The following is a 21,458-nucleotide window of genomic DNA, read 5'->3' as shown; positions in this document are numbered from 1 at the left end:
TGTTTTAAATCCTGCAGAAGTTAAAACATCCAGCCAAGTTGGAAAGAGAACCAAAATATTGTTCATAGATGCCTACAGTGTAATATACTCATGCTTTAACTCTTCTGGATAGTTTTCACTGAATACCAAACCTCTCTGGGGCTAGAATTCTAATTTTTATGGTATATTACATGTGCTGCTAATGGTTCCTTTTAACATGTTAGCAGTTCCATCCTGTGTCTTCCAGGCATGGACTGACTGCAAACAGACCACTATTTCTACTCACATGTTGTCTTCCTGGAGGAATGAAAGACAATCTAAAAAGAAAATATATATTGAAGAAAAGGGAAGAGACTTCTAGTCAAGTCAAGAAAATCTCTACAGAGGCAAACTGAAATAAAGAAAAGCAAAATACACTTATTTTTCTCCTTTATTCGAGAAAACAATACAATTTAAGTCATTTTAAACAATAAAGTCAGACTAACGTAGTAAAAGTAAAAAGCCACCTGGTGATGAAGAGACTGTTCTATCTACTGCGCAGATCTAATATATGTTATTTGTGAGAATTTAACTTTTGGTTCAGCTGATCAGTCATGGTCCATCCACAACGTACATGCGCAGGAGTCAGCAGCAACTTGGCAAAATTGAGGGTTTTTGCAAATATTTTGATTGCTCAAATTATATCATTGCAAGCTCATGGAGTTTACTCACATTTTAAAATTAATCTATAACCAAGAAAGTAAAAGTAGCTTTAATTAATGTTTAGGAAAGATGTTCACATACAGACAGCTGGCAAGAAAGTTTGCACAAAATCAAGAAGAGATCTATCTCCTGAAGTAGCACTTTACTTTCATAAATATCTTATCTACTATAATTCAATGTCCAGTTTCTTTGGACTTCCAAATGCAAAGCAAGAAAGGGAGTCCTTGCAAGACGTGTTCAGTTAATATTTAAGAAAATACAAAGGATGGTTAATTATGTATTAAGATTATCCACCACCAATTTATTGCAGTACAGAACACAGTGGTGGAGTAAAGCACTTATATTTTCAGCTCTATTCTCTGAGATAAGAAGCAAATAGTATCATTGGCTATGTTTGGCTTTCTTTAGTAAAAGCACATTTTCCTTATATGTAAGTTCTAAATGTACATACTGGAGGTTGTATGGAACTTGAATAGGGCTTGCCCAAGCATGAAGTATGTATGTTCATGAAGAAATCTCAACTCTGACTCAACCACTATAATGTTCTCTAGGTACTTAGTAGCAAAGTAGTTCTGTCCTTTCAAAGATTGTAGATCTCTTCCAAAGGGTCTATGCCTGTTTCTCAGGCACAAAAATCCCTAAGTATTTTAAATGGAGTAACACAGCATCACGATAATGTGGTTCAATGGTTTTTGGTAACTGCTTTCAAAAGAGGCAATAGACAGGGTTGATCCTATCCACCCCAGAGAGTGCTCTGAAGTCGGACAGCAGACTGAAAATATATGTGAATTTGTCAGGGAAAAAGCAGGATGAAAATACAAAGCATGATGAACTGGCATCAGCCATGAGACTCTCTTAAGAATAAAGAACTTCAAGCCTCTTCAATAACAATCTTTGTTTTAAAGAAGGTATAATTTAAAGAAGAAAATATATTTAAATTGTGCTTTTCAAGAGAAATGTCCTCATAAGCAATTTTGTGACTCAGGTAAAACACTCTATAAAAGCTTCAGGAAGAAAATCTGTACACTATTTTGTTTTGAAAAATCTATTGTTTCTGTATTCAAATGTAAGATATGCTGCAATATTATCCAGTGATTTAATGAATGACACTTAAAGGTCTGTTTGGTTCACTTGTCAACAAAGCCCTTCTTCAAAGCTATCTACAATTTAAGTGAACTGATCATAACTATAATTTGACACAAACTAAGGAAATGTGGATCACTTATATCAACTCCAATTGTTGACAGAATCACACAACCATACAAAAAGGTTTATTGCATTTAGCTCTGTACAACAGAATATGCTGTTTTTAAAAATAATTATAGAATGACCAGTTATATTGTGCTATAACCATTTCAGTGAAAATTCTAATAGCTGATGTTTTCAATAGCAGTAAAACTGCTGCATATTATTTTGCTGTGTAAAAACTAAAACTACCTCCAAACTACTAAAACTATTAACTACTAATGATTTTTATTCTCTGGAATGTAACATGTTGCTTTTATTCTAAATTCAAAGACCAGGTAACTTAAAAGTTACTACTGTTATGTTTTTTCCCCCTGAAAAGAAAGATCAAAATAAATATCTCAAAGAATAAGATTGCTGGATATTAGAAGAGGGTGTACACATTAGTGCGAGTCCATCGTGGCACACTGATTGCCGAAGGCCCACTCTCTTGGGAATTAAGAACGCCCGCCCAGCGCTAGTCCTTTCGTACTCTTCTTTTGCGGACTGACTTCACGGGCCCGTCTCCAGATCCTGTGCTCTCATCTGCTTCTTTCATCTAGAAAACGGGATTGTGAGCATTTTAGTCTAACTACGTCACTAGAAGATGGTAAGCAAAATATTCCTTAGACTGAAATACATACTTGAGTAATCAAATGTTATCTATGTTCCTTCACTTCAGACAGCTTACCAAAAATACACACACTTCCATTTGTGCCCTTTTAATATTTATAGAGTGACTGTGCTTATCAAATCAGGTTCTGGCAATACTAACAGCGCCATTCACAATGTTGTTTTATGACTTAGCACTCCATCTCAATGCCACAATGAATGGTTCCATATTCTCACTGTGGGCAAATAAGCACTAACTCTTCACTAGGAGCACGGAGTCGCCGAGCTGGTTTTAAGAGACACTTTCAGAACCTCTGGCATCCAGTACCTCTTGCAGACACGGGGAGAGAAGAAAGGAAAAGAAGGAGCTGACTGATGGTTTGAGTTTTTCTTTCCTTTAATTATTATCCTTCCAGAACAAATGTTAATATACAAATGAAACTCTAGAAACAAAGACCATTTAAAACACTGCCCTGGGAGCAAGGCTCCCCACTGGCTTCCCAGAAATATGGATCTTCATGCTGGATCATGATCCCACACACCCCTCAAAAGATGCACAAGGCAGTTAAGACCAGCAACCAGCTGTGTATATCAAGTAAGTTTTAGACAACACTTAAAATCACAAGAACGCCTAATTTATTAGGGTGATGGCTTCAAACAGACACAATAGAAAATATTTCATCACATGCAACAGGCCAAGCTTCTGCCTCCATATTCCCACTTATTCCCTGATGATTTCTTTCTTTTTCTTTAAGTGCTTATTTACTTATTTTTATTTATTTGGAAGGCAGAATCATTCACCTACCCACACCCACACACACACATACACACACAGGGTTGGGAGCCCGGGGAAGAGACACAGAGAGACAGGGCTATTTTCCATCTACTAGTTTACTTCTCAGACACCAACAACAGTCAGGGCTGAGCCGGACCTAAGTCAAGAGCCAGGAACTCCATCTGGGTTTCCTAGATGGGTGGCAGGGACCCAAGTACCGTAGTCATCACCTGCTGCCTTCCAGGTACATTGGCAGGAAGCTGGACTGGAAGTGGAGGCAGGACTTGATCCCAGCCTTTCCCATATGGAATGCTGGGGTCCCAAGTGGTGGTGACTTAACCTGCTGTGCCACAATGCCTGCCCCATCTTAGATGATTTCTGGGTCCATAATAACTGATTTAAAAAGATGGCATAAGTTCCATTAGGATACAAAAAATAGGGGGAAGGGATATATCAAGTTAATAGGGGGGAAAAACCCTAGTTCATTAAATAGTTGAGAAAAATATCCTATATAATTATAGCAGATGGTACTCAACTAGCCCATGAGTGAAATATTTCAAAATGTGACATTCTTATTGAGACAATAAGGATCTTTTTACAATAACCATAAACTGCTTTGTAATAATGAGGATATTCTCATTTAAATATCCAAATTATCTGTTTACACCTTTCAATAGAATATTTTAATGATAAAGTCAAGCTTTTTTTTTTTTTTTTTTGTACAGATAAAGTTCTTTCGTCAGGCATGCCCATGTTTATTTGGCAATAAGATAATGTCTACTAGTTTCTTGCCTTCTTTATAGATACATCTTTAAATCAATAAGTAGGTTCTTATGAAAGCTGGGAGAAGTAAGGCAAAGCTCTCTCCACAAACCAGACTGCTACTCTCATCACAGTACTGTTGATGGACAGCACACGTATGTAGTCTCGTCTAGGTCCTGACGAAGAGCTGCTTACCTCGTCCTCGGAGCCGGACTTGTGTGACTTGTTACCTTCTTCTTGCCCTTCCACAGTTTCCACTTCTTCTTCACTCTTCTCCTCAGCGTCACCTTCCTCTTCTAGAATACAGATTTGATTAAAGACAAATATTTGTTGTATTAGGATTCTACTGAAAAGCATTAAATGTGCTAAGGAAGATTTTTCAAGATAAAATGTTACTTGAAAGACACATAGAGAAACAGATAAGATAGAGAGCTCTCCCAACTGCTGGTTCACTACCCAAATGCCACAAACAGCATGGGCTAGGCTGGGGCTGGGCTGGGGCTGATGCTGGTAGCTGGAAACTCAAACTAGGTCTCCCATGAGGGTGACAGGAATCCAGTTATCATTGCCACTTCCCAGGGTCCATGTGAGCAGAAATCAGGAACCAGGGGCTGGGAATCAGACTTAGGTTCTCTGATTCAGGACCTGAGCATCCTAACCAGTGTCTTAACCACCAGGCTAAAGGCCCACTCAAAAGGAATTTATTTAAATTTCAATAATAAAAGCATTTTCTTTTATTCAAAAACTTTGAAAGTTAATTATAAATACTCACTACTTTATCACATTTTCTAATTCAATCAGATGTTAAAAACTTTTCGTATTCAGTCTGTATGTGATATAAAACCAAAGAATTATCATTTTTCCTGTGTTCACGTCTTAGAGAAATCTTGCCTTCATTTTCAATGATCTTTTATTCTTCAATATGCTACTTATTTATGCTTGTTCTTTGTGAACACTGGCATGCAGTTTTCTGTTTGGATCCATTTAGCTAAAACTCCAGCTCTGTCACCATCACCACCAAAATATTGGGCAATCCCTGGGAGCTCCTCATATAAAGTAAAAAGTTCTGGGGCCAGTGCTATTTCATGGTGGATAAAGCAACTGCCTGTGATACTCGCATCCATATGGGCACTGGTTCATGTCCTGGCTGCTCCCTGCGAAAAGCAGAAGCAGATGGGCCAAGTACACGGGCCCCTGCCACCCATGTGGGAGACCCACAAGAAAATCCTGGTTTCAGCCTGGCCCAGCCCCGGCCATTGTTGCCATTTGTGAGGTGAAACAGCAGGTGAAGATCTCGTTGTCTCTTCTCTCTCTGTAACTCTTTCAAATAAATAAATCTTTAAAAAAAAAAAAAAAAAAAGATCAAACCTAGGTAACCCTGACCATGATCTGGCCCATAGTAAGGCCCCCAAAATGTTGTAGCTAATTTAAAAAAATCAATAAATACATAAAAGTAAAAAGTTTGAGCCCACCAACTGTACCTCTACAATGTATTTCTATATCCATAATGTGGGACTACATGAATATGGGGAAGTACTTCCTGTAAATAACAAGGCCACTTTGATACTTATTCCACGTAGCTATATATAGTGCCCTCTAAATAAGACTGAGACATCAACAGGCTAAGTCCTAAACAGTTAAAAAGATAAGGTTCGAGGTCAGTGCTGTGGTGTAGTGGGTAAAGCCACTGCCTGCAGTGCCGGCATCCCATATGGCCGCCGGTTCGAGTCCCAGCTGCTCCACTTCTGATCCACCTCTCTGATATGGCCTGAGAAAGCAGTAGAAGATGGCCCAAGTGCTTGGGCCCCTGCACCCATGTGGGAGACCTGGAAGAAGCTCCTAGCTCCTGGCTTCTGATCAGCACAGCTCTGGCTGTTGCAGCCAATTGGGGAGTGAACCATCGGATGGAAGACCTCTCTCTCTCTCTCTGCCTCTCCTTCTCTCTCTGTGTAACTCTTTCAAATAAATGAATAAATATTTAAAAAAAAGATAAGGCTCTTGAGATTTGATTATTGTTTATAGCCCTGTCTATACTCTCGAGGAACAGTGGTTTTTCTGCTTCCTACCTGTTCAATTCTTTATTTAGTGGAGGGTTCAGCTTGTGATTATAAAGAAAACTGAAAATATGTCATTGTAAAAGTTAGAAGAAAAATAAGATGAGGAAGGGGAGAGTGAGGGAAGGAAAGGTGGGAAGTATCATTATGCTCTTAAATCTGTATATGAATCACATGAAATTTGTTCCTTTTAATAAATAAATTTAAAAATTTCAACTTAAAGATTTGTCTTTTAAGATACTTTGATACACACATACATGCACACATGTTTATATGTATATGTGCATGAAAACATATGTAGGTGTACAAGTATATATATTAGGGTACTGGAAAATGGAAATAAAAAGTGAGTTTACTTTGATGCAAAAAACTGAAATTCATGTACAAGTTCAAGGAAAAGTTCAAGGAAAAGCCTGGGTTCTTCAGTTCTAACACCTTCCAGTGTTTGTACAGAATGAGAAGGGAGCATATAATTCAGCAAAACCTTCAGGAAATTCATGAAATTTAAATTCCTGATAAATAACGTCCACTGGAAGGCTCCGTGTTGATTTCATTTGGCACTCACCTGCTTGTACCTATTCCTCCTCCCCACGGGCCATGGTATACCCCTTCCACCTCTACACTCCCAGAGGCAAGACAATACTCGCAAAAACCTACGGCTTACGGGACTCACTCCTGCCACCGGGTTGAAGCTACTGAACCCTCTGAATCAGACACCACAAACCAGGTGGCTGCTCGCAGGACTCTCTGTCCTGGCCACAATCAGGGACTCCTGGGGACTCAGATGCAGGAATTCGCTAGTTCTTTCAAGAAAATACGCTGTTTTTGCTGTTTTTATTAGCTTCGCCCAGGCTCTCTGCTGGAAATCACTATGGCCAGCTCACCTTTTTCGAGAACTTCACCATCACTTGGTTTTTTTTCCTCTTCCACGTCTGCTGGTTTCTCCAGGGCCGCTTTCTCTTCTGTCACTTCTTGCTCCTTCACATCTTGTTCCAGTGCCCCCTTTGTTTGTGGTTTACATATGTCAGTCTTTTTGTAGTCTGCATCTTCGTATTTCTTCTGACGTGATTTAAAATAGGACATTTTTCAGTTTGGAGATTGCTCAGAAACCTGAATATAACCCTACCATACAACCCAGCCATCCCACCCCTTGGAATTTATCCAGAGGAAATTAAATTGGCAAATAAAAGAGCTGTCTGCACCTCAATGTTTATTGCAGTTCAATTCACAATAGCTAAGACCTGGAATCAACTTAAATGCCCAACAGTAGACTGGATAAAGAAATTATGGGACATGTACTCTATAGAATACTATACAGCAATAAAAAACAATGCAATCCAGTCATTTGCAACAAAATGAAGGAATCTGGAAAACATCATGCTGAGTGAATTAAGTAAGTCCCAAAAGGACAAATATCATATGTTCTCCCTGATCAGTGACAACTGAGCACCTAAAAGGAAACGTGTTGAAGTGAAATGGACACTATGAGAAACAATGACTTGATCAAGCCTTGTCCTGACTGTCGAGGAACAATTTACCATTTTGCTCCTTTTAGTATTTTTTTGTTCTACTTAATACCATTGGTTGAACTCTGTAATTAACACACAATTATTCTTAGGTGTTTAAATTTAACTGAAGAGTGACCCCTGTTAAATATAAGAGTGGGAATAAGAGAGGGAGGAGATGTACAGTTTGGCACATGCTCACTCGGACTTACCCCTAATGGTAGAGTTAGAAACATGCCAGGCAAAAAAAAAGAAAAAAAAAAGACCTAAATGAAAGATCTCTGCAAATGGGCCACCAAAGAAGGAGCTGCCTTTCTCTGAAAGGAGGAGAGAATTTCCACTTTGACTATGTCTAAATAAGACTTTTCTCTGACGGGAGGAGAGAACTTTCACTTTGACTATGGCCTTGTCTAAATAAGATCAGAGTAGGTGAATTCAAGAGGCTTCCATGGTCTTGGCAGCTCATGACAAGAGCCTTGGGGATTAGTGACGTAATAATAATAATTAGTGTCAATTGTTAAATCAACAATAGGAGTCACTGTGCACTTACTCCCCATGTAGGATCTCTGTCCTTAATGTGTTGTACTATGTGAATTAATGGGAAAACTACTACTAAAACAGTACTTTACACTTTGTGTGTCTGTGTGGGTGTTGTTGAAATCTTTACTTAGTAAATACTAAATAGATCTTCTGTATATAAAGATAATTGCAAATGAATCTTGATGGAGAATGGGATGGGAGAGGGAGTGGGAGATGGGATGGCTGTGGGTGGGAGGGAGGTTTTGGGGGGAAAAAGCCACTATAATACAAAAGTTGTTCTTTGGAAATTTATATTTATTAAATAAAAGTTAAAAAAATAGGACATTTTTACTATAAGAAGAGCACTATCTTATAAAAAACCTTTGCAATAACTGATTATGTTCACAGTGAACTACAGATAAAAACTTACAGGAAATGTACTTTATTACTTTTCAGAATCAATTGCTTGAGTCACAGAGCTCCTAAACACTAAGAAATTGAAAAAAAAAAGTTGAAGGAAATTCACTTTCCTTACCTTAACTTTCTTTGGCCAGCAAAATGAGGTAACTAATGCTACGGGCAGCCCTGCTGTCACAAAATAAATCAACCAAAGCCATGGACGCTCTTGTGCAGCTGCCATTAACTGTATAAATATACCAGGCTACAAAAGAATTAAACACACAAATGCAATTCAAATTTTACAGGCCATCATGGGAAATACGACAATAAAAAACTTACTGTACGAAGATGTTTTATATTAAGGGGTGATGCACTTATAAGCACAAACAAAAAGTTCATTTTCCCATTTTGTACTTTGTAAATTCTAATTACATCCTGAGCATACCTTAGTGAGTGAGACTTTGTGAAGTCTCTAATAATCTATTCTGTACTTTCAAATGATTTGTGCTTTTCTTTTATATATAAAGAAATTTCACACACAACCTTCAGCAAGGAAAATTTTTCTCCTATGTAAAATCCGAGACCATCGATGGTTTAGTTAAAAGAGCTTCCTGATGAGAATCTCCCTCTTTCCTTACTCTCTTGGAGGATTTTGCTAGTGTCCAAAGAAACCATAGTAACTGACTTTAAGGACACATTTGCCAAGGTGTACTTTGTTGAAATATTTAGCTTTAACCATTACTAACCAGTCTTTTAAGATTTGGTGGGGATGGTGCTGGCAGGAGAGGAACTGGAACAAAGTTTAATACTGTTAAGTTTTGAGATTCTGTGCATTCCTCTAAGTGAAAAGTTTTTAAAGTGAATAAAAAATATTTTGATTACTATTACCACTTGAGTCTTGAAATGGCAAGGTGAAAAATATACTAGGTGGACCCTTTTCTATAAGTAGCAAAGAGGCATTACATTCCTTTAAAGATATAATTTAATGAAGAAAATGTGTACTTAAATATGCATATATAGTTCATTACATAGTTTATAATGGAGTTATAACACAGTAAAGCCAAATATTTTGCCTATATAAACTTAAGTACATTTCCTTGGTGTTTGATAATTATTACACATTTGTTTACCTTTAAAAGGGCCATTTATATAACCCATACCCAGGATCAAATCCCCTTTATTTCTAAATATAGTTCCAACACCCCTCTGTGGATAATGCCATACCTCATTAGCATTTGCTATCATTATTTTAAATCCCCAACCATCTGCAGCCCAGCGATCTGCTATTTCTTTTTCTGAACAGATAATAAAATTGTCAAAGTAGATATCAGAGGTCATGGACCAAAGCTCTAAACCAAGGGCACGGAAAGAAGTTAGAAGAAATGGATGATTGTCTTCAAAGTAATCCGGATTAGGAATTTTTTGAGGACTCCAGATTCCCTGGGAGGAAAAAAAAATAAAGGTATTGTCAAATAGTTTCATTACAAATGCTGCTCAATTCGTAGTCGCTGTTAAAATGAAATTAGCAATAATAACTGGAAGAAATGAAAAGTTCAACTGATAACTAATTAATTAGTAATTCACTAGAAATAGAATCTTTCTCTTTTGTACATGGTGCTCTCGATGAATGATGTTGACTTTAAATGCTGCAAAAAAAAAAAAAAAAGCAAAATGGAAATGTAACCCACATAGAAGCTTGAGTACTTAAATTTCATAGGTGATACAATTTTAGGCAAATTTCTTAAATTTAGTAGTTATTCAAGGCAAGGTGCCCCAAATCAGATAGATGACTGTATAGCAAAAATGGAGTGACTCCTTTTAGCATATATCCATGACAGCCATCATTAATCAATCACGACTGAACCTCAGAACAATTATTCAACATAAAATTTCCACTAGCTCTTAAGTGATTAAACTATTAATCAAATCAAATAGATTCAGCAACATGATCACTCAGGGAATCACTCTGCCCTATTATATTTATTCTGTGCCAGACTTTATGCCCCGTGCTAGGAATATAGACCAAGACAGACACAGTTCCTGTATTATGTAACTTAAAGTCTAACAAGAAAGATAGACATTAAACAGTTACCAAAATAAACATCCTGTGATAAATGCTATGAAGAAACTACAGTGCTTAGAATATGTAACCACATATATATTATGTTAGAAAATAGCATAAATAAATTACAAAGATAAAATAAGGGGGTTATATGAGTAATACAGGAAATACCCAAAGGATGTATGATATTAGAAAAAATTCCCAATTTTAATACTACTAAAAAATAAAGAACAAATTAACCACAAGCATTAATTACTAAAATATACAATGGGAGTCTTCTTGATCTGAATTAATTTTATATATATATATATTTTTTTTTTTTTTGACAGGCAGAGTGGACAGTGAGAGAGAGAGACAGAGAGAAAGGTCTTCCTTTTGCCATTGGTTCACCATCCAATGGCCGCCACGGCTGGCGCGCTGCGGCCGGCGCACCGCGCTGATCCGATGGCAGGAGCCAGGTACTTATCCTGGTCTCCCATGGGGTGCAGGGTCCAAGCACTTGGGCCATCCTCCACTGCACTCCCTGGCTACAGCAGAGAGCTGGCCTGGAAGAGGGGCAATCGGGACAGAATCTGGCACCCCGACGGGGACTAGAACCCGGTGTGCCGGTGCCGCAAGGCGGAGGATTAGCCTAGTAAGCCGCGGTGCTGGGCTTATATTTATTTCTATAATAGAACTTTACTTGAAAGTGAGTATCAATTGATAATTAGAAATTATCTTCAGTTCTTAATTTTGTTCCTCTGAAAATTAAATATTGCTTTATTTTTATTTTTTGAATTAAAATATTTTTATTTATTTTCATTTTCTTTGAAAGACAGAGAGAGAAAGAGAGATAGATCTACCCACTGTGTTCACTTCCAAATGCCTGCAACAACCAGGACTGGGCCAGACTGAAGCCAGGAGCCAGGAACTCCATCCAGGTCTCCCCCATAGGTACTAGAGGCCCAACATAAAATTTCCACTAGCTCTTAAGTGATTGAGCCATTACTGCTACCTCCCATAGTGCGCACTAAAGGAGGTTGGATTGGGAGTAGCTAGGACTTGAACCAGGTATTTGAAAATGGGATGCAGGTACACCAAGCAGCAACGTAGCTACTTCACCAAAATGACTGCTCCCTTTACTTTTCAAATATAAATTAATTGGGGTCTTAAGATTACAAATCAAACTTTTACAGGTTAGCATAATGTTATACATAATTGCACATAAAAGAAAGTATCTCACCATTTTTAACTTTACTAAGGAATTGGAATAAGTGGCTATTACCTGGTAGTTAGGATTATCAATCAATGGAGGTCTCCATATGCCTTTGTATTTTGGGTTATCTATCATGGGAGGCTTCCACTCGCCACACCCAATCCGACATGCTGGATTCGGAATGTGAGGTGCTTCCCATTCTCCATCCATGTCTTCATTCCTTAGGATATTAGAACAAAGCAAACACAGTAACTTCCAGTCTCTCCTGTCAGCTATATAAGCTGGTAACAAAAACAGATAAGAAGTTGACATCTGAAGGTGAAGAGTGCTTACCAGTCATCTGGCTTTTCAGCATTAGGATTTGGGATAAATTTTGGCTCATCATCGAGCCAGCCATCAGGTTTAGAAACATTTGAATCTTCTATCTGGGCAGGTTCATTTTCATCCCTGCAAAAATACAATATTTTATGTTACTAATTATTCAAAAGTTTAAGATGCATAAGTTGCAAAATTCAGAAGGTATCATAAGAACATTTCCTATTCACCTGTCTGTGCCTACTATCTCATTCCACCTCTTTTCCATCCAACTCTCTGCTAACCCGCCATTTTGTGTTTTATTCCTTTTTGTTCTCTAGGCATGCATGCACCTATGTATTGTTTTTCAAACAAATGATGGTATTCTACATGTAGTACATTACAGCTTGCATTAGCCACTTAAAAACTTAAGTTACTCCTCAGCAAATATCCCACCATTTTTAACTTTCCTAAGAATTGGAACAAATAGGCACCACCTCGTGGTTAGGATCTGTGATCACTAGGATATCTCCATATGCCTTCATGTTTTGGGTTGTATTTGCCTACTATGTATCAAAAGACTGCTCTAAGAGCTCTGTTACACACATACACACATATACATATATATTTAAATACACTCATGCATGCACACATACCTGCTTCATTTTTGACAGCTGTCTAGTTTTTTAGTTTGAGGATATACAATATTTAGTCTATCTCCTCAAGGGACATTTAGTATTCCAAAAATTTTACTATTACAAACAACACTAAAATGAATATTCTATAATATGTGCTATTTCTCACCCATGGAGATATAAGAGAATGTGTATTTTAAATGCTGATAGTGTCTTCCAAATCACTCTGTATTAAGGCTGTACTCCATTTCTAGTCCCCAATAGCTGTGTACAGCAGAATCTTTCTCTTATCCTTGCCAATAGTGTTACCAAACTTCTTAAGTTTTGCCCACATGATAAGGGAAAAATGATATCTTACTGTAGTTTGTGCATTTAACATTAAGTAATATATAAAAACATTTGTATTTTTTAAAATGCATTATCTTTATATTAAGAAATTAGCCTTCTGTTAGCTGCATAAATTGAAAATGTTTTTGATATTGTTTGTGGAATGTTTTTGCCATATATTTTATTTAGTTTTTACAGAGTTGAATTTATTAATATTTCCTTTTATGACTCTACACTTGATCTTAGCAAAAGGCCAAGAAGCCACCCTTTTGACTCTTGTGTTTTGTCATATTTAGAAATATCTGCTCTACTCCAATATCATTTTTTAAAAAGCTGTTCACATTTAATTGTAGTGTTTTTATGTATTTATTTTTTATAGAAAACTTTTATTTAATAAATATAACTTTCATAAGTACAACTTTTGGATTATAGTGGTTCTTCCTCCCATACCCACTCTCTCACGCCCAAATCATTCCACCTCCTACCCCCTCTCCCATCCCATTCTTCATTAAGATTCATTTTTAATTATCTTTATATACAGAAGATAAACTCTATATTAGGTAAAGATTTCAATAGTTTGCACCCACACAGACACACAAAGTATAAAGTACTGTTTGAAGACTAGTTTTACTGTTAAATTCTCATAGTACAACACAGTTAGGACAGAGGTCCTAATGGGGAGCAATTGCACAGTGAATCCTGTGATTTAACAATTGACACTCTTATTTATGATGTCAGTGATCACACAGAGCTGCCAAGGCTATGGAAGCCTCTTGAGTCCACAAACTTCGACATTATTTAGACAAGGCTATAATCAAAGTGGAAGTTCTTTCTACTGGGATCTCCCTCACAGAGATCTTTCATGTAGGTCATTTTTTTTCAGTGTCTTGGCTTTCCATGCCTGAAATGCTCTCATGGGCTTTTTAGCCAGATTCTGAGGCTAGAGTGCTGTTTAGGGCATTTGTGATTCTATGAGTCTGCTGTGTGTCCTGCTTCCCATGTTGGATCATTCTCTCCTTTTAATTCTATCAATTATAGATTCAATTCAATATCAATTATAGTAGACACTTGGTCTTATTTATGTGATCCCTTTAAATAGTGTTTTTATTTAAAAAATACTAACCTATAAAGTAAATCTTAAAGAATAACATAAACATAATTACCATATGTACTCAACAGAACTACTAATTTTCATCTTTACTGAAAAGTAGACATTTTAAACGAGACACTACTTTATGACAAAGCTTGAGCTGTAAAATTAGCTAAGATAATCAACTCTATAGATTTACAGACTTGTCCTTGCCTGATAAATTAATGTTATTGTCACTCTTTTGAGTGATTAGAGTAGCCAAAAGTCAAAATTTAAGGGAGCCTGCCTGGCTTCTTTTCTTCCATTTACTTATTTATTTATATGAAAGGCAGAGTGACAGAGAGGGAGGGACAATATAGACAGAGATCTTCCACCTGTTGGTTCACTTTCCAAATGGCTGTGGCTGGGCCAGGCTGAAGCCAGGAGCCTGGAACTCCATCTGGGTATCCTGTGTTGCTGACGGGGATTCAAGTACCTGGGCCACCTTCTGATCTTGCCCAGGCACCCCAGCAGGTGAGCTGGACTGGAAGTGGAGCCGTGTGCTGGCACAGAAGGCGGCAGCTCAACCCACTGCACTACAATGCAGGTACCAAGGAGCATCTCTGTTAGTGCTTTATAAAACAGATTCTAACACTTTTCACCAGTCAGAATGAGGTTGTTATAGGTAGTTTTCTTTTTTTAGGGGCAAATGAACTCCTCATGGGTAAATATTAAGTAGTGCTAGACAGCCCACTTGGAAGAATGCAGTCTACTCTTTCCTGATAGGATGGAGACAAGGAAGTGATGCACCAAGGATGACTTTTTATTCTTTGTTTTTTACAAACACACTGTTCTTCCTAGCTTGCACAACTTCCCAGGACACTCACTGTCTGAAGACAAATATGTTTTCGCTACTAATCACTCTTCCTTGTGAACTATAAGAGTTAGTTCACAGTCTTACTTTTCTAGGAACCAGGGATGAAAAAGTGGTACTTTAGATTCATGAATTTTTCCCCACAGCACTGAAAGCATTAAAAAAATTACACATGGGGCGGCGCTGTGGCATAGCAGATAAAGTCACCTTTCTGCTATGGCCTGGGAAATCAGCAGAGGATGGCCCAAGTCCTTGGGCCCCTGCATCCATGTGGAAAGCTCCTGCTCCTGGCTCCAGATTGGCTCAGCTCTGTGTGTTGTGGCCATCTGGGGAGTGAACCAGAGGATGGAAGACCTCTTTCTCTCTCTGTCTCTTTGTAACTCTGCCTTTCAAATAAATAAATAAATCTTTAAAAATATATACACAAATTTCAAAATGTAATAAAATCTGTTAAAATGAAAATTTAAAAATTAAGATACAAGGAGTTTCAAAATCCAGTTTAGAAAAGCATTTCATACAAAATAGTCAAAATAAGTAGTTCACTGTTAAAATAATAAGTTTCACTGGTTGTGGATTTCAGTTATTTAATGCCTGATTACTTAATTATGCCAATTAAAGCCTTCTTACTGAATTCTCTGCTTACCAGTCTTCTGGTTTGACAGCAGAAGGATCCGGGATTTTTGCTCTTTCATCCCACTCATCAGGCTTTTTGTCACTGGGGTCATCAATTTCTTTGGGGGGATTAATAGGAGGAACCACATCCTCCAGCAGACTTCCTTTGTTTACAAGTATTTGGTCGATTAATACTTCAAATGTGTCATCTGGATTCATCACTAAAGACCAAATTGAATATATTAAAATTACGATACATATTTAAAAGTAATCTTCTAAATAATAAAGTGACTCTAAACTTCATGGGTAAAATTTTCTCCCAGAGAATAACCAATGTGTTAAATCAAAATATACCGAGATCAGTCAATATAATACTTCCTAAAATACAGGCAAAAATTTTAAAATATTTTTAAGTTTAGTGTTCCATTACTGAGAGAGAGAGAGAGAGAGAGAGAGAGAGAGAGAAAGGAAGGGAGGAAAGGGGAGGGGAGGGAAGGGAAAGGAAGGGAAGGGAGGAGAAGAAAACCCTGAAATCTAGCTGTGTTTGGGACTCATGACCAGTTTCACGTTCACAGTTATGGAACACAATTCAATATTCTTCAACAGTGTAAAACATTTTGAAGTCATCACAAACTTAAAAGTTGTAAATACACTATAAAGAATGTAAGTTTTTCCTGACCCATCTGCAAGTGAGTTACTAACTTCACTGATGTCACCTGTTTTGGTGGCTATTTTCTACAAACAAGGACACCATCCCACATAGCCCCAATCCAGCCAACATCAAAAAATTAACTGATACATTGCCATAAATTCAAATTCAGTGACTCATCTACTGTGGTGTAAAGTATCTTACAGGTGACTTAAAATATTCAAGCTTATACTTACCAGCACATTTGTTTCAAGGTATATTCTAGCCATATAAAAGTCCCTAAGCCAAAACTGTCATAAAAGATTCCCTTAACCTTTCTAACAACAAAATGAGAGATCTCTTATTCTTCTGTGAATCTGGAGGTCACCAGATAAAATTTAGATATTTGGAAAAAAAGGATGGATGAAAAAGCTGCCCAACATAGCTTTTAGTAAGCAACAGAAGCTCCTCCAGACTTCACGAGCTAAGTGGCCACCACCTGCTAAAGCAACAGCTCTGCAGGAATATCAACCTCCGTGCTTCAGTCACAACAGCACCAAATCACTCGTATCAAAACCAACTAGTTCAGTTTGTATACAAACTCAGATAAAGCAAGCCCACACTCAGTATTTTCTCTTTTTTTTCCTCCTCTATTTCCTCTTCTAATACAGCTGAGATTACAACGACATTACTAAAAGGAAGGGAAGAAAGTCAAGATTAAAACAGAGTGGGTGTAGGATCTTTAAACCAAAAAAGTGCCAGGTCCTTCTGAATTCAGTAAAAGGCATTTCTTAAGAAAATTCTTGAAAATTCAGATAGCTTTCTGATTAAATTTTGTAACTGAAATTGATTTTTTAAAAGTACAGTTAAAATGAAAAAGTATATGACTAACAGGCATATGTGAAAACAAAAATCTCTGTTCAAAATCTTTGGCCAAAAATATTTCTGTTTAGAAAACTGCATTAAATATTTTAAATGACTCTATGATAAAAGGCAGTGCATTATACAAGTTTGTAGATGTACTCTTGAGCTACAGAATAATATAAAAAGAAAAAAAGTTTTAAAGAAAAATAATCCAATAATCCTCACTCAAGGGTCAAAGTTTTTATGTGCAGTCATAAAAAAAGCAAGTGTTTAAGAGTCAAGACTTGAATTTCAATTCAAGCCTTATCAGTCATTCTCGTCTCCTAGGGTAGATAACAGCTAAGTTAGCACAAAACAGAAAGACCACTGCACACCTCACATAACCGTTACAAGTAGAAAGCCTAGCACAGTGTGGTATGTTTCAAGTGATTCATGTCATTAGTTTCATTTTTTCTACTCTTTTCCTATTTGCTCGTGTAATTTACCTTGTGGCCATCATGATGTGCCTATAATTTGCATATCACGCTCTCCATTTGAATAGCACAGGCTAAGTATCTCTTACCTCAAATGCTTCAGATCAAAAAAGTGTTTCAGGCTTCAGACACTTTTGCATTTAGGAATATTTTGCATTGCCTTTTCCAGTTGAGCATTCCTAATCTGGACATCTGAACTGCTCTGAAATCCACAATACTTTAAACAACATGTGGACACTCAAAAAGTGAGAGACTTGGTGAGAGTTTTCGGTTTCAGATTTCCAAATTAAGGATAGTCAACCTAAATAAGCACTCTGACTGTTGCTGAACATTTTCATTGTTATCATCTTTGTATTGTACTCAGAACTGCCCCTATTACAGCATTTAGGTTGTTTCATATTTTCAACATATCTTCACACACTTAGGTCATTCGCTTTCTTCTGAATTATTTTCTTTGGATAAATTCTGAGAGTAGAATGGTGGTTCCAAAGGATGTGAACCTCTTACGGCCCTTGATAAACACTACCAATTTGCTTTTGACCGGTTTGTAAAAATTCAAATTGAATTAAATTCATGTGTTCTGTTCTGGCTATAATCTCTCATTATTTCTACAGTGTACACTGTATTTCTGGAAGTGTCCAGTATGGATATCTGATATGAAAGATACAACAGAGAATTGCTTTAGCATGAAATAAATGTGTCCACAACTATAGCCTTTGGAAAGAAAACGGAAACACCTTAGTCTTGGATGGAGATGAGAACTGAGAAATGAAGCAGTGTTCTCCTGAGGGCGGGTGTTTAACCTGGAAGTAGACGTCAGTTAAAGCGCTCACTTTCCACACTGGAGTCCCTGGGTTTGACACCAGGGCTCCAGTGCCTGACTCCAGCTTCCTGCTAGTGCAGACTCAAGGAATCAGCAGTGATGGCTCAAGTCATTGTGTTCTTGCCACCCAAGGGGGAGACCCGGATGGAACTCCTGGCTTGCCTCCAGCCCAGTTCTGTCCCAGCCATTGCAGGCATTTGGGAAAATGAACCAGTAGATTGGAGCTTTCTCTGTTTATATGGCTCCATTTCTATCTGTCTGCCTCTCAATTTTCATTAATGCAATTTACTTCAAAACAAAACAAAACAAACAAAAAAACTCCTACTGGGTTTGGAAATGCTATGAGAACCGTATGTATGTGGGAACCCAAGAAATCATCTCTTAAAATGTCCCTCTCCCCTAAAACCCATGCAAATTCCTATTGACTGAAGTAAAGCTAAGAATGTTCACATGTGGTAGCTCAATGTTCTTCCTTTCAAAGTAAGGTCTACGCCACAGCCATCAGGAGTAACCTCACTGCCTCAGAACAAGGTCTCAGCGTTTGAGCCTGGCATGAGGGAGCTCTTCCTCTTTATTTCCCAGTTTGCTGTTCTTATAGCACCACTGCCAACCATGTCTCCAATACCTTTTGCCCACCCATCCTTCCACATCCCATCTATACCTCAGAAGGCCAATTCATGTGTAATCTTCACTATGTTTGCTCCAGGTTTCCAAGGTGGAAGTAAGAATGTCTTTCAACTCTTAACTGTGCTTCATCTGAATCTCTCGCGTGACACTGTATTTTCTGCTTCAAGAATATAATTATGAACATCTTCTTTTCCCCAAAAGAGAAGCCCTTTGAAGGTAGGATGCATATTTGTTTTCTCCTAAAGCACTTGTCATGAATAACATACCTAATATGCAAATATTTTTGAACTTATGAATGAAGTAAAAGGATATACCAAGGGTATAAAGATGAGTCTTCCTGTCTGTAAAGAACTTTTTAAGGTCTACATCTGGAGGTTTGGCATGTTTCTCTTCAAAAACTCCAGTTTTTGGATGTTTATGTCTGAAGATAAAATGAAGTTTATAATCTTCTCCACATTTATCTGGTCCAAACATAATGGTATAAGATGTTTTATCATAAAAGTTTTCCTTCAAAGAGAGATGAGTGTTGGGATTAGTTGAGAATTAAGAGTAGTTAATGAATTTCTCTATTCTATCCAATGGGTAGAGTTACAAAAATGTAACAAACGCTAATTTATCAAAGGACTATTTAACACGAGTGACAGTAAAAGATGTGGGGAAATGACAGATTTTACTTCAAAATAAATTTAAAAACACACACATATTACATCCATCCTGAATACAGATGAGAGAAATTTCAACTACCACAGAAACATCATACAAAGTTTTAACTTTGTATAAATCCATATTAATATTTTATTGAACAAAAGAAAGTGATCAAGGGTTCTTCAAAGAGTTCATGAAAAAAATGCACATTCTCTTTTAATTCTATTTCCATGAATTTTTTGAAGTCCCCTCACCCTTATGACATTTTGGATAACTATTCGTTACTATCATTCAGGAAGAGACCAGAAAATGATCCTTAACATAAAATGAAGAGAGATGTGGACACAAAACAGACAGAGACACGGTCCCTATTTCACTACTAGTCACATCTCCTTTTCTGGCTTCGTGTAGTGGTTAAGAGTATTATGGGGTCTGGGGTCCGATATTGGGGTTCAAATCAACCACTGCCACCTAAACTAGTTGTATGTGGCCCTGAGTAAATTTTTTAGCCTTTCTGTTAATCCATTCAATAACCTCAGAAGCATGTAGATTATACCACCTACCTTTTGAGGTTTCTCTGGGGGTTAAGTGAGTCAATCAGATAAAGTGCTTACAGAAACTTGGCATTAGAAACTTTTTGCATCCTGCCTTCAGGTGATGACCTTACAGCACTAACACAGAGCATCAGTGTGCAATACATGAGGCTCTCTTCTCCCTGGCCCTGTAAGAGGTGGTGCATGAGGAGGCCTTCCGTCACATTCCATAGCTGTGCGTGGTGGCATCTCATGTAAGGTCTCACTTATCTTATTTCAGTTACATGCAGAAACTGTGACACAGCCTCCTACAGGAGACTGCGTAAGAAATGTCCCCAACCTCTAAATGGTCCTCCTAAAGTCTCTTAGAATTATGTAGCCACTTCATCATGAAAAATCTTAAAATACATTATTTTCTGTCTGAACTGGCCCACCTATTTATTTATTGGCCAATTTGTTTCACTGCTCTGCTCTATTTACCTACTTCTCCAATAAAACTACAATTGTTATTTTGAAAAGAAAATAACTCCAAGTTGATATTCAACAGTATTTGTAAGCATCATGTCATTGTTGACCTATAGATGTGAAAAAGTTGTGTGCTGCTAAAGGTTACAAAACTGATGCCTTGAAGTACTTTCTATGAAAACTTACAGCAAATTGCTAAAGCTACAAAAACTTATGCTGAAAAATGATGTTCAAAGGTCTTTTTTATTTCACTTGAAAACAGTTTTATCCATTACTCCTTAAAGATACTTATTAACTTTAATAAGATTTCTTAAATAATAAAATACCATACCAGAGCCAAATCCCCAGTGTCTGCTAGGAGTTTAATGTATGCACCTCCACAATCAATACCATCTTGAAAATTTACTTCATATCTAAATGAAAGGAAAAAGAACCACACTGCTGATAAAGATTACTAATTGCTCTTTAAAATCTAATGTATTCCTCTCAATTCATTTAAACAGAAATGTTTCACATTACCAGAAAGCTTATATGAAGTGTATCCACAGCCAGGAGCACGTGAGCAGAAATGCTTTTCTATTACTACAATACAGTACAGGCACATGATGAAAATATTCAAAATAGAATGATTACAATCAAAAATAGAAAACCAACTAATTTGTTTAATTTTTTTCAAAAAAACTGTTAAATGAAGAATAAGATTGACTAAAACTATAACAGGAAACTCCAAATTGATAAGGCAGATACTATACATATTCCTTATAAACTAAAAAACAAAATGTTTTTAAAGCCACAAGGAGC

At 37.2% G+C, this 21,458-nt stretch overlaps 1 protein-coding gene across 2 annotated transcripts in view; it reads right to left on the bottom strand.

Annotated features, from left to right (window-relative positions):
• Positions 1 to 391: 391 nt before the first annotated feature.
• Positions 392 to 21,458, bottom strand: part of CLGN (calmegin) — a 59,282-nt gene continuing 38,215 nt past the window's right edge. For both annotated transcript variants that reach the window (XM_089302459.1, XM_008267419.5), the window contains exons 6-15: positions 20,989 to 21,070; positions 19,329 to 19,521; positions 15,631 to 15,820; positions 12,122 to 12,235; positions 11,858 to 12,008; positions 9,756 to 9,971; positions 8,668 to 8,793; positions 6,993 to 7,167; positions 4,250 to 4,350; positions 392 to 2,464 (exon numbers count right to left, since the gene is read on the bottom strand). In XM_089302459.1, the coding sequence (XP_089158585.1) occupies positions 2,384 to 2,464; positions 4,250 to 4,350; positions 6,993 to 7,167; positions 8,668 to 8,793; positions 9,756 to 9,971; positions 11,858 to 12,008; positions 12,122 to 12,235; positions 15,631 to 15,820; positions 19,329 to 19,521; positions 20,989 to 21,070 (1,429 nt within the window). In that variant the 3' untranslated portion in view covers positions 392 to 2,383. The remainder of the gene's footprint in view (positions 2,465 to 4,249; positions 4,351 to 6,992; positions 7,168 to 8,667; positions 8,794 to 9,755; positions 9,972 to 11,857; positions 12,009 to 12,121; positions 12,236 to 15,630; positions 15,821 to 19,328; positions 19,522 to 20,988; positions 21,071 to 21,458) is intronic.

The sequence above is a fragment of the Oryctolagus cuniculus genome, chromosome 8, assembly GCF_051225735.1.
Source record: "Oryctolagus cuniculus isolate XC-2025 breed Fujian yellow rabbit chromosome 8, ASM5122573v1, whole genome shotgun sequence".
NCBI classification, from domain to species: Eukaryota; Metazoa; Chordata; class Mammalia; order Lagomorpha; family Leporidae; genus Oryctolagus; species Oryctolagus cuniculus.
Note: the sequence above shows the minus strand (reverse complement) of the source record. Positions and strands in the feature narration are given on the sequence as shown.